General features: G+C 46.1%; 1 protein-coding gene across 2 annotated transcripts in view; it reads left to right on the forward strand.

Moving 5' to 3' along the window:
• The window catches only part of GRB10 (growth factor receptor bound protein 10), a 219951-nt gene that overhangs the window by 68204 nt on the left and 138322 nt on the right, over window positions 1-13425 (forward strand). For both annotated transcript variants that reach the window (XM_070787419.1, XM_070787418.1), the window contains exon 3: window positions 11760-11854. Coding sequence is in view for 1 of the 2 variants with exons in the window: in XM_070787418.1 (XP_070643519.1) it covers window positions 11774-11854 (81 nt within the window). In the remaining variant the exon portion in view is untranslated. The remainder of the gene's footprint in view (window positions 1-11759; window positions 11855-13425) is intronic.

A 13425-nucleotide genomic window follows, 5' to 3' on the forward strand; every position in this document is an offset into this window, starting at 1 on the left:
CTCTGGGACCCTGACCATCTTGCTTCATTTCCGCATGTAAACAATGGTAATCATACACACACGCATTCATAGACATGCTTAGCCCAGGGCCTGGTCTAAACACGTTCATGGCACTGTTTATATTGGAAAAACACATGTGGAAGGAGGGTGGGTTTTATGTAATTGCATCTATGATGTTTTCTATCTTCAGTTCAGTTCAGTTCAGTCGTGTCCAACTCTTTGCGACCCCATGAATTGCAGCCGCCAGGCCTCCCTGTCCATCACCAACTCCCAGAGTCCATCCAAACCCATGTCCATAGAGTCGGTGATGCCATCCAGCCATCTCATCCTCTGTCGTCCCCTTCTCCTCCTGCCCTCAATCTTTCCCAGCATCAGGGTCTTTTCCAATGAGTCAGTTCTTCATATCAGGTGGCCAAAGTATTTGAGTTTCAGCTTCAACATTAGTCTTTCCAATGAACACCCAGGACTGATCTCCTTTAGGATGGACTGGTTGGATCTCCTTGCAGTCCAGGGGACTCTCAAGAGTCTTCTCCAACACCACGGTTCAAAAGCATGAATTCTTCGGTGCTCAGCTTTCTTTATAGTCCAACTCTCACATCCATACATGACCATTATAGCCTTGACTCGAGGGACCCTCTATCTTAAGGTTTCTTTTTTAGTTTATTCTGATTTTGGTATGTACTTTAAATTAAAGTTATAGTGCCATGGACATTACCAGATTTCTTTCTTTGCATGCATGTGTACACGCTCAGTCATGTTCGACTCTGTGCGACCCCAGGGACTGTAGCCCACCAGGCTCTGCTGTTCATGGGATTCTCCAGGCAAGAGTACTGGAGTGGGTTGCCATTTCTTTCTCCAGGAGATCTTCCCAACCCAGAGATTGAACCTGTGTCTCTTATGTCTCCTGCATTGGCAGGTGGATTCGGTACCATTGTGCCACCAGATATCTTTACTGATGTCCATAGAATTACTGTATGATTAAAAGAAATCATCACAGTCCTTTTTTTTCAATTAAAATTTTATTTTAATTTTGAATTTAAAAATTTTATTTTAATTTTGAATTTTACCTGTGGCGGATTCATTTTGATGTTTGGCAAAACTAATACAATATTATAAAGTTTAAAAATAAAATAAAAATTTTATTTTAATTTTAGGTGGGTTTTAAAATTCTTAAAAGATTTGTCTTTTATTATCTTTCTTGGATAATAAATTCTTGGATTTTCATAAATTTCATCATGTTTCGGTTTCTCCTTTTTTTTTTTTTTTTGACCAAATTTCCTGCCTTCTGCTTCAAGACTGGATTCACATTTTTCATTTAATGCCTTTTTCCTTTTGTGCATGGTGCAAGAATCGTGGCCTTTGTCCTCCTGTTGTTTCTCCTGCTTCATGTTACCTCTCTCCATGAGGGATGGTATTCATTGACCTAATTGTCCGGAGACTGTTCTTATATTAATTTCCTCCTCGACCAGCTATTGAGGCCAGGGATTGTTTTTAATTTTCGGGTGGCTGAGTTGTTGCTTTTTACATGTACTTTAAAGTTTCTCCTTGTGTTGTGTTTGGCTCTGGCTCAGGGCGGGTTGGCTGGTGGTTGGCTTTCCCTGTGTCCGCCCTGGGACAAGAGAAGTCAGGTCTGTGCCTTTATGTGGCTGGGTGGAAGGAGTTCAGCACAGGTGTCCCTTAGCTCAGAGACCTGGATGTGTTAGCAAAATGCACTGATGTTTTTGTGGCAGTATTTTTAAAACTTCACGGGTATTTGTAAATATTTGCAGATGCCCACTTTTCATACATATTCATGAAGTCTCTTTCATGGTGCAGTGTTGTGTATTCTTTTTATCCCAGTTTGATTCCTTCTTTCGCCTGAAGTGATGAGCACAAGTGTCCAAGCGCACACACTTTTTGTCCATTTCTTCTTGTAGGTGTCAGAGTTTTGGTTGGTTGGTTGGCTTTTAACGTAAACTTTTTCCTGAAGCATAACATCCATTTTTATAATTTAAGATTCACTTTTGTGTGGATTTGTTACTTGGAGAGTAGAGACCTAACACTGCTTTAGTCTGTTGCTCACTCTAGTGCAGTCTCTGGGGACTGGTGTTTCTTTGCTTTAATCATACTTCTCTCTCACTGCCGTCACCGTTGTTGCGGTTTTTGAGTGTGTGTTTTGTTCTTGTGTCTTTGCCTGCTCTGTCTCTGTGTCTCCCTTTCCTAGCTCTCTTTTTAAAGCAAATTTTCAATTTCAATTTGCCCTGGGTATTTTTTCTTTTTTTTAACATCGGAATATTTTTGTTTGAAAAGAAGGGAATTGGACAGTTGACATTTATTGCTCCATGTCCTCCGTCTTCTGAACAGTTGTTTCTAGTTTGAATGCTTCTTCATCTGCCCATTTTATAATTCCCTTTGATGTTTCAAGTATTATTAGTTTCCTTTTATCCTCTTATTATGATGTAAAATGCAAATATTGTCCTTTCAGTTCTGCAAGTGATTATCTTAATATATCATGAGCATCGCTCAGTTACATTGTTTTCCCAGTAAGGAGCAGGCTTTTATGTGAGGTCCAGATTTCTTTTTAACAAATCCTGCAGTGATTTATTTTAGGATTTGAAGCTTCTCTTTTCGATTTTTAAAAAAATTTTAAATTAATTTTTCCAGTTTTATTGAGATATATTTGACATATAAAACCATCTAAGTTTGTTGTACTGTGTAATTACTTGACTTACTATGGAATGATGACTACAATTATACTATTTAGTTTTATGCTATCATATATATCATATCATGATGCTGTTTAACCTTCTAATAGCAAGAATCCACCTGCAGTGCAGGAGACCTGGGTTTGATCCCTGGGTTGGGAAGATCCCCTGGAGAAGGGAGCAGCTACCCACTCCAGTATTCTGGCCTGGAGAATGCCATGGACTGTATACTCCATGGGGTCGCAGAGTTGGACACGACTGAGTGACTTTCACTTTCACTTTTTTTCACTGAGCCAACTAATAGTTAACAAATCCTTCCTGAAGCCCTACCGTGTGCTGTCCGGGTGTGGCAGAATTCAAGGCTGAATTCTTGAATGAGGAGGGGTTTAAAACACTCCACAAAGAATTCTGGGTGAATGTCCAGTGCTGGCTGTCACTGTGGCCAAAGGTGACAGGCCAGTAAACTTGGACCGTGTGCTGAGGGGTCGGCAGAGGCAGGCACGCTGACTGTTCTGAGGGTCCTGCAAGAGGGGTGGCGCTTGGGTAGAGAGAAGAGAATGTATGAATCAGATGCTCTGGAGATTATGAACATTTCCTGTGGACATGTAGCAGACTTTCCCCACAGTACTAAATGCACATCTTGAATGTGTGGTTACCTAAACAGAGAAAGGGACCATTTACACAGTCGGGATTCAGGGGTCCTGGGAGTGGCCGGTTGCCTTAGATGTCATGGTCTTTTTGTAGGAGTGGGTTGGAGATGGAGGTAGGAGCTGATGCCCAGAAGGAGAGGTACTGGGGTGGGGGAATGGAGCAGTCGGAGGGCAGCTGCCTCCAAGCTGCAGGAGGACAGCCCATGGATGCTGCAGGTGGGCGTTGGCCACAGGCCCCAAACTGACCCGTTTTCACATTCTGGGTTGCAACCCATCGCTGTGCCTGGAAGTCAAGTCAAGATGAAAAGCATGTTTAATGAGGAAAATAGAGCAGAAGGCGAAGAATCGGGGTGGACTGCGTGGAGGCTCCACGCCGGCTGAGCTAGGGTGTCTGGGGGCTGCGGGAACCATCCAGCACCTCCCATGGTTGACCTTCTCGTGTCAACGTCACCCTCACGGCAGGGTGGATCAGAACACCTTACATCTACCACGAGCATCACGTGTAGCTGGTTGTGACCTGAAAAGCATAAATAATCACTTCATCCACATCTGCTGGCGTCTCCAGAGTTTCTGGTGGGAATACCCCATGTACTTTTCAGAAAACGTGTTATTGAGTGCAGCATTTTTCAAGTTTATGACCATTGTATCATTTTAATTTAGTACACATTGCCCTAAAGTGGAAAAAAAATAAACATGAAATGCAAAGAACAAAGCCATGTTCAAGTTCAGCTGCTGGGTCCATCCAGAAGTGTAAATATTTACAGTATTAAGAAAAATGTTGACTCTGGAATCAGCAAACTTTTGACTTTGCCTGAACTGTTTTTCTGAACTACAGTCCAATAAGGGAAGAAGTGCAAGTTTTATGAAGAAGAGTATCTGAATTTTTATCACAAGTTCAAAACTCAGTCAAAATGTGGCATACATTATTTACATTAGAATTCGTGCAAAAGAGGACTTAACTTTCAGAATTAAAGGGTTGTGTGGAACTGTGACAGTGAGCAAAACTTGCCAATGAACCCCTTGAATCGAAAGAGTGAGACAATAGTTTGGTACAGTTTCTTAGTCATTCTACACCTGTTCATGAGATGCCTTTTATCATCATAGATACACAGTTGCAATATCAACCTGCTTTGGAAGCTGTTCCTGTTTATCTGTATAAGCACACTGTTCTTGTTAACTCCACCGATGATTTAACATTTAAATGCTTTAATGTAGCACAGTCTATCAGAACTTCTGTGCTGCTGTACGACATTTAGAAGAAACGCTTTCTCAAACGCCCAGACATGGAGAACAGACTTGGGGTTGCCAGTGGGGCAGGGTGGGTTGGAAGTTTGGGGTTAGCAGAAGCAGACTGTTACATACAGGATGGATAAACAGCGTCTTACTGTATAGCACAGGGAACTGTATTCAATATCCTGTGATAACCATAATGGAAAAGAATATGAAAAAGAATACATATCACTATGTATAATGGGATCACTTTTCTGTATGGCAGAAATCAACACAATATGGAAAATCAACTATACTTTAAAAGAAAAGAAGAAGAAGATTGAGGTTGCCTGTCCAGAGATGGTACAAGTTTTTCAGTCTCCATGAGAGTAGGATAATATTAGAACTTTTAGTCTTTGTCAGGTATGGATGGTAAGATGATTTTTATGCAGGACTTGGCTGGATGGATTCCATTTCCCCTCCCAGACAGCTGGGTTACACAGAATCGCAGAACTGAGAGATTGTATTGTTGGTCAAGACACATGGAAATGTACAAACTTGACTAAAGAAAGAAGTATTTAGAATCACTACTTTATACAGCCCCAAGCTTTAGCATCCTAAGAAATTCTGCCAACTCTATTGGTTATATAAAAAAAAAAAATTAGTGAAAGTTGTTAATTGTATTAAAGGACGCTCACTGAATAACCTTTTCAGTAATTTTTTGCAACATGGGGATAAAATATGAAAAACAAAATTTGCCATTTCAGCTGTTTTTAAGTGTGCAACTCAGTGGAATTAAGTGCATTCATAATGTTGTGTAAACATCACTGCTGTTTCCAGAACCATTTCATTATCCCAAATGGAAATTCTGTGCCCTTTAAACAAACCTTCCTCCTACCTAGACCCTGATCACTTCTATGTTTTGTCTTTAAACTAGGTGTTAACTCATATAAGTAAGATCAAACAGTATTTGTACTTTGTAATTGGCTTATTTCCCTTACCATAGGGTCTTTAAGTTTCATCCATGTTGTAGCATGTATCAAAATACCATTCTTTTTCAAGGCTGAATAATAGCTCATTGTTTGTTTACAGTAATTTTGCTTAGCCTTTCATCTGTCAGTGGATATTTGGTTTAGTCCTGTCTTTTGGCTACTGTAAATAGTGCTGCTTTGAACATGGATATACAGGTACTTCTGATTCTTTTGGGTGTATACCCAGAGATAGAATTGCTGGAACTTATGCTAATTCTATGTTTAATTCTTTGAGGAATATACATGCCGTTTATTATGGAGGCTGTACCATTCTACATTTTTACTAGCAATGCAGAAGGGTTCCAATTTCTCCATATCCTCGCCATGTTTATTATTTTTATGGTGTCTTATTGTGGTTTGATTTGCCTTTCCCTAATGACTAATGATGTTGAGCATCTTTTCATGCTTACTGATCATTTGTGTATCTTCTTTGGAGAAGCGTCAAGTCCTTGGCCCTTTTTTTATTGTGGTTGTATTATTTTGGATATTAAGCCCTTATCAAATATATCATTTGTAACTATTTTTTTTTCCCTTTCTTGGGTCTTTTCACTCTCTTGAGAATGTCCTTTGCACAAAAGTTTTAAATTCTGATGAAGCCCAGTTTCTGTGATTTTCGTTTTTTGCAAATGCCTTTGGAGTCATCAGACGGTAAAGCGTCTGCCTCCAATGCGGGAGGCCTGGGTTCGATCCCTTGGTTGGGAAGATCCGCTGGAGAAGGAAATCACAACCCCCTCCAGTACCCTTGCCTGGAAAATCTCATGGACAGAGGCGCCTGGTAGGCTACAGTCCATGGGGTCACAAAGAGTCGGACACGACTGAGTGACTTCACTTTTGGAGTCATATCCTGGAAATCATTGTCACATCCAATATCATAAAAAATTTTCCTTATGTTTCTTTCCAAGAGTTTTATAGCTTTAAGTCCTTGATCCATTTTTTAATTAGTTTTTGTTTGTATGGTAAGGTAAACATCCAACTTTATTCTTTTGCATGCGGATATCTAGTTTCCCAGAACCAATTTTCGAAAAGACTGTCCTGTTCCCCATTAAATAGTTTTGGGACCTTTATTGAAAATCAATCCAGCATTTGTGTGAGTGTTTATTTCTGGTCTGTCTGTTCTGTCCTATTAGTCCATGTCTGACCTTACACTGGTAATTACACTGTCTTAAGCACCACAGTTTTGTAGTGAGTTCTGAAATTAGGCAATGTGAATCCTCCAACTGTGTTCTTCTTTTCCAAGATGTTTTTGGTTACTTGGGGTCCCATGAGAATCCTTAGGAATTGTAGAAAGATATATTGATCCCTGCAAAACTGCCAGTGAGATTTTGGTAATGATTGCATTCAATCTGTAAATTGCTTTGGATAGTTTTTTTCATCTTAGCAATATTAAATGTTTCAACTTATGAATACATAATGTTTTCCTTACAGCATCTTTATATTCTTATAGCAACATTTGGTAATTGTTGATAATTGGTGCACAAGTCTTTTGCCTCCTAGGTTAAATTTATTCTTAATTATTATTGTTGCTATTTTGAATGGAGTTGTTTTCTTGATCTCCTTTTCATTGTTGGTGTTTAGAAACACATGTGATTTTTGCATGTTGATTTTTGTATCCTATAACCTTGATGAATTTATTCATTAGCTCTGGGAGGGTGGTGTGTGTTTGTAAGTGTTTGTAACCGTTAGGATTTTCTGCAGATAAGATCATGTCCTCTGTGAACAGAGATAACTTTAGTTCTTCTTTTCCTGTTTTCCTTTTTCACTTGATGGCTCTGGCTAGAATTTCCTATCGTTAGCTCAGTAGAAGTGATGAAAGGATCATAGGTACCTCGTTTGTGATCTTAGAGGGAAAAGCTCTCCGTCTTTCATCACTGAATTTGATGTTAGCTTTGGGTTTGATACATCTTATCAGAGGCCAGTTAATCCAAACCTTTTGCTGTGTCTAACTGTGGTTTTCTTTTCACTAAGAACCTACTCGACAGAGCTTATGGAATATATATTTTTCTGGCTGAGAAGCAATTCCATCTGGCAAACAGTCTTTCAAAGGTGACATTTAGGTAATAAAACTGACATATTTAAAATTTTCAGAATTCTTAACACCCACTAAATTTGAAACTCAAGGGGAAAGTCATGTGTTTCTGTTTGCTGAAAACATCCGGGAGTTCCTGAAGGCCTGCACAGCAAGGCAGGCAAGACATACCAAGTGAGCTGGGGACAGAGTGGGCAGTGCCGGCACGAGAAGGCAGGGGCCACGGACAGCCTGATGGTGGAGAGGTGCCGAGAGGGTCCTCAAGGGGCCAAGAGGGCACTGACCCCTCCCCTAGGCCACTGGGAGGGGGTGCAGGGAGAGAAACTGAGCCCAGGAGAGTGAGGCTGCAGTCAGGGTGGAAGACGGCAGGAGTGCTGGGGAAGCGGCCGGGAGGTGGGCAGGCCGTGCAGGCGGGCTGAGTGGTGGCCGATGGAGCCGTCAGACCCGTGTGGCCGTGTGTTTGTGGTGGGGAGGCCCGAAGAGGCATCGTGGTACGGTCCTGGGATCATGCCGCAAGTGCTTGGGGTGAAGAGGTCATGGCTGTTCAGTGAAACTGACCATGCATGTGTGTCTAAGGAGATTGAAGGAACTGGCTCCACTGATAGTCTGGCATGTCTGATCCGTGGGGCAGGAGTTCGCTGCAGCCTTGAGGCCAGATTCTTTCTTCTCCAGGAAACCTGGAGTCTTTGCTCCTTTACAGTCTTTGCCCTCAAGGCCTCCAGCACATGGGATGAGGGGCCACCCCGCTGTGTTCGGGAATTCGGGCCAAGTGACTGCAGATGTTACCATGTCTCCAGAATGCCTTTGGAACAAAGCTACTTTGGAGTCTGATCAAAGGGCTGGGTGGTAGAGCCTGGACAGAAGGGCACGTGAGACTGACTGCCACGGGGCAGATTGGCTCCTGGAGCTGGGGGAGCCTGGAGGCCTGTGGGCTGCCGTCTCCTGCGGAGGCCTCACCCGTCTTGCTCTGGGGACGAACTCCTCCCCCCGCCCCCACCCCTGCCATCTTGTCATCACCAAGTCTCTCCAGCCCAGCAGCCTCTCGTGGGCCATTCCTGCGTTTCTGTGCTGATTTTTAAAGAATCCCAGAGACCTTGTGGAAAACATAAATGACTGGTGGTAAATGTTACAGGCTTAGGGTGCTTCTGTTCCTCTTAGCTATGGTGACAGTTTGGTGGTGTTTTAAGAATTTTCGGTCTGTAATCGTTTTCTAGAACTACCGTAACAAAGAACCAGAGACTCGGTGGCTTAAACAACAGGAGTTTGTTTTCTCATAGCTGGAGGTGGGGAGCCTGAGGTCAAGGTGTGGGCAGGGCCGCTTCCCCCGAGGCCTCTCTCCTGGCGTGTGTATGGCCGTCTTCTCCGGGTCCTCACGTGGTCCTCCGTCCACGTGCGTCTGTGTCCTCATCTCCTTTGTTGAGTTCGGGTCCACAGTAATGCCTCATTTTACCTTAGTTACCTTTTTAAAGACCTTTCCTCCAAATACAGCAACATTCTGAGGATCCTGGATGTTAAGGGCGTCAACAGATGAGTTTGGGGCAGGGGACACAGTTCGGCCCATAACTGGATCTTACCTTGATAATTTTGCTCTTTTGACTGGTGGCATTAATATCCCTAGGGCTTCCCTGGTGGCTCAGTGGTAAAGAGTCCAACTGCAATGCAGGTGATGTGGGTTCGATCCCTGAGTCGAGTGGAAGGGATGGGCTACCCATCTCAGTGGTGGTACCTGGAGAATTCCATGAACAGGGGAGCCTGGCAGGCTGCAGTCCATGGGGTTGCAAAGAGTCGGATGTGACTGAGCGACTAAACAGCAGTAAATTAATATCCCTAATTTTATGCCCTACCTAGATTGTTCAGTTTTCCTCTGAGAACCTTCTGTGAGTCTTTTAATTCTGGATTCTAGAAAATTGAGCCTGTGAGTTGAAGGAGAACTCTGAACCATGACGAGCTCTGTCCTGGGACACTTTCTGGGGTTTCTGGTCTTTGCCAGTCTGTCCGCTGTGTCCCGCGTTCTGTCCTAACCTTCCTGTCACTTTGCGCCCCTGCGCTTGGCTCACCCTCTCTGTGGGCTGTTTACGGGGCTTCTGTAATTTCTTTTCCATGGGTTTTGTTTGCTACATGTCAGTTCTGATGTGAAGGCTCCCAGCATCTTTCTGTCTGTCTTAGGGAGATCTTTGAAGACTCCCAGCATCTGTCTGTCTGTCTTGGGTAGATCTTTGCCTGCAGTATTTCTTCCAGTCCCCTTTTTTTCCCTGATTTTCTAACTTTTCATTAAGATAAGTGAGCCACTTTGTAAATTTTTCTTATTTCTCTCAAAGTAAAGCCACGTCAGGGAAATAAGTCCTTCCAGGCCCCAGAGGATTAGATCAGAAAATGGTTTCTCAGCTCTGGTTCCTGGTTTGCCCATCACTGAGGCTCTGGCTGCCGTTCACTGAAACGCAACCGAAGTTGAGCCATCTACTTGAAGGGGATGCTGGACACCCGCCTGTGCCCTCGGGGAACCTGTGGGGCAGAAGGGTCCCTCCAGGTGGCCCAGGACAAGGTGGGTGGGTGTTGGAACTGTCTGGCTTTCCCTCATCTGATGGAGTGATGCCGATGACCCAAGAACCCCTTTGGGCATCCTGTCTCTGTGAATATGGCTGCAGAAAGCCTGTCAGGGACTCAAGTCCTGCACAGCCAGTGTCTCTCTGTTGGTGCTTCCTGAGAGTTTGCACAGAGCAAGCCTCTGTCACTAGTAAGCACATGGTTATGGTTCCTTTGTGGGGAGTGAGACCAAGCAGGGGCATTTACAGCTCTGCGTGGCAGATGGAAAGAGGGCTGTGAGCCCAGCATGTGGCCCAGGAGCCCAGAGTGGATGCTGACTGAACCATCGTGGGCGGTGGTGATTGGTCAGGGACAGTCCAAGGGGACTTCCTGGAGGAGGTGACCCCTCAGCTCAGTCCTATAGGGCCGTAACACTTATAGCAGCTGACAGAGCTCAGAACAACACTATGGATGCAGAGGCAAGAGAGAGCCTCATGTGGTCAGGAGTTATGAATTGCTCAGGGTCCTTGGGCTGCTGGGGGAGCTGAGGAGGGTCTGAGTGTCTCTGAAGTGGGTCACAACAGAGAATGTTGATGGCTGTTGCCACTGTTCCTGAAAATATTCTTACTTCTGATGATTTCTGAGAAGAATGGTGTGAGGGATCTTTCTGACTCTAATACTGGTTCCTCTCTCCTCCTGCTCTAGTCCAGAGTGTGATTTGTAACAGTCTTCTGTCTTCATGGAAATGAAACTCTGATTTCTGCTGAGATGTGGAAGATAAGATGTGTGCTGCAGAGATTGTGTTATAGATGGTCTCTGGTCTGCGAGTGTCGGGTGGTGGGTCCCCAGTGCAGACCAAGCTGCTGTGCCCACCTCCCTCCTGCCCCCCGACCCCCGACAGTCCTCTGCGTTGCTGGGGGGGTGGGTTTTGTCGGGGTCAGGTCTGGAACTCTCATGGACCATCCTGTATGAATCAAATGTATGGCTTGTGCCACAGGAGATTAAAGAGAAAGATGGGATCTTACTTCCCTGCCTGTCTGGGGCTCCTTGTTGGAGTTGAGTGTGCACTTTCACGGAGCTGAAGTCACTCTGGCACTCCTAGGAGGTGGCACATCTCACATCTGTTCCAGAGGCTGTGGCTGTGAGGGCTGTTCTCCAAGGCGGTCCCTGCAGGGAGTGTGTTGGATCTGTGTATGGTGGTTTGATGTCTGCTGAGAGGGTACCTCCTAGGGTTAGGGTTAGGGTTCTAGGCTGTGGCTGGTCAAGGCAGCATTTACATGGGTGGTGCTCAGAGGGCCCCAGCACCACCCGCCCCACCTCCCCGCAGGCTAAGCCTGTGTTGCCCACAGTATGAGAAAGTCTTTAGAGTGTCGTATAACTGTCCTCAGAAGAAGAGTCAGGTGACTCATGGGGACTGCTGAGCAGTCCGGCTTTCAGTTCTCTGTGTGGCTCACCCCTCTGAGCACCTCTGCCCGACAGGCCCTGTGACCACAGGTCAAGGTTGTGGAGTTGGTGCCAGTCCCCTGACTCACCCAGAATGCAAGTGGTGTCCAGGGTCAGCCCCCTGCCCCTGAGCCCCTAGAGAGCAGTGGGCCTTCCCTCTGTCTGGGTTTCTCACAGACTGTCTCTGTTCCAGGTCCTGTGCAGTCCATGTGGTTTGAAGACCGCGGGGAGGAACCGATGGCTTTAGCAGGCGGCCCAGATTCCTTCCTGCACCATCCGTACCACCAGGTAGGGGGGCGCGGACGGCGGGCCCTGATGGGGAGCGCTGGCAAGGGCCAGGGCGCAGGCGGAGCTCATAACCTGCCCGCCATCCCGAGCCGATGAGTGAGGAGGTGCTGCGCGGGGCCGTGAACACGTCCTGCGCGTCGGCACGGCCTTGCTTCCTCGCTCTGGGAGAGTTCATCTCTGTGGCCACAGCATCCTTTTCTGCAGGGTTGTCATTGAGGTGCACACTTGCCTGCAGTGAATCAGGCCCTGTGTTGTTCCTTGCTGGGCCCTAAAACTCCAGATGGCGAGTGGGAATGGTGGCAGGCATTGGGCTGCTGAAGGAGAGACAGGAGCTTACGGGGTGGGAAGTGGGTCAGAGGAGCTTCTTGGCCTGGCAGTGACCTGCCTGTCACAGGTGGGGCCCTTATCACCCTGAGAGCATCAGGCAGCCTGTGTGGGGCAGCGGGTGTCCCCCCAGCCCCTCTGCAGGGGCTGCTGGACGAGTTTCACCAGTCAGTTTCCTGTATGTATCCCCTGGACGAGTTTCACCAGTCAGTTTCCTGTATGTATCTCCTGAGGCAGGCTTCCGCTGGAACCTTTGCTTTATGGTGTAGATGGGCACTTTGGATCCTTAGATCTTTAGACTGGATAAGAGAATTTGCATTTCTCCTTATGAGTCTTGCAGCACATAAAGCGCTTGAATCATCTCTTGGCCTCCATTTACCAGCAGGGTCTTAAGTTTTGAAGTCCCTTGATCCGATGTTTGCACTTCTCTGAGCTGGTCTCTCTCTCTTGGTCTGTGACATCCTGTTTAGTTGTGGTGATGATTATTTGCGTATAGCATCATAGCTGCAGAGGGGTGTCCTCCTGATTTGTGTGTGTGTGTGTGTGTCATAGAGAAACAGATTTTGGAAGAAAGACTGGAGACTAGGAACAGACTGGGAGTAGGATCCACTGTGATCACTGAATTTGAGACAAAGCCACCATCAGTTTCAAGTGAGAAAAGAGGGCTCAAGCCTCGGTAGAGCCATGAAGCTTGCTGGTGACCCCGGGCGTGTTCAGTGGGTGAGCTTTTCCAGGCCCTGTCCTCTGCCTCCTGTGGGACTGTTTTCTTGGCCTTAAAAAGGCCGGGTTGCCTCACCCTGTTGATTGACACTCCGAGCTGCCTCCGTGGGTCATGGCTGCAGCCCTCACTTGGCCACTTAGCTTTGGCCGGTTGTCCCCCAGGCTTCTGCCTTACACTTGGCACCAGTGCTCCCAGGAAAACCGGATCAGGGATCCTCAGGGGCAGCCTTCCCCCAGGAAGTAGGCCTGTAAGTTAGCTGAGTGTTCTCTCCACTGGTCACCGAGCAGACCATGAGGGCTCAACAAGGCGCAGGGAAGGAGCCGCCTGAGGCCCGCTTAGCTCATCGCCCTGGCATCTCAGACTTCCTTTGGTCCAGGCAGAGACGGCAGGATTGCCAGTTGCAGCCGGTGCCCAGCTTCTCAGACTTGTGAGGTGTTTGTAGTTGGCGTCCCGGTTGCCCGCGGCTCTCTGCAGGAGCCAGAAGGAGGCGGCCGCACCGTGGGCCTGCCAGCAGACCCTGTCGCCC

This window comes from Bos indicus, chromosome 4, assembly GCF_029378745.1.
Source record: "Bos indicus isolate NIAB-ARS_2022 breed Sahiwal x Tharparkar chromosome 4, NIAB-ARS_B.indTharparkar_mat_pri_1.0, whole genome shotgun sequence".
In the NCBI taxonomy this organism is placed as follows: domain Eukaryota; kingdom Metazoa; phylum Chordata; class Mammalia; order Artiodactyla; family Bovidae; genus Bos; species Bos indicus.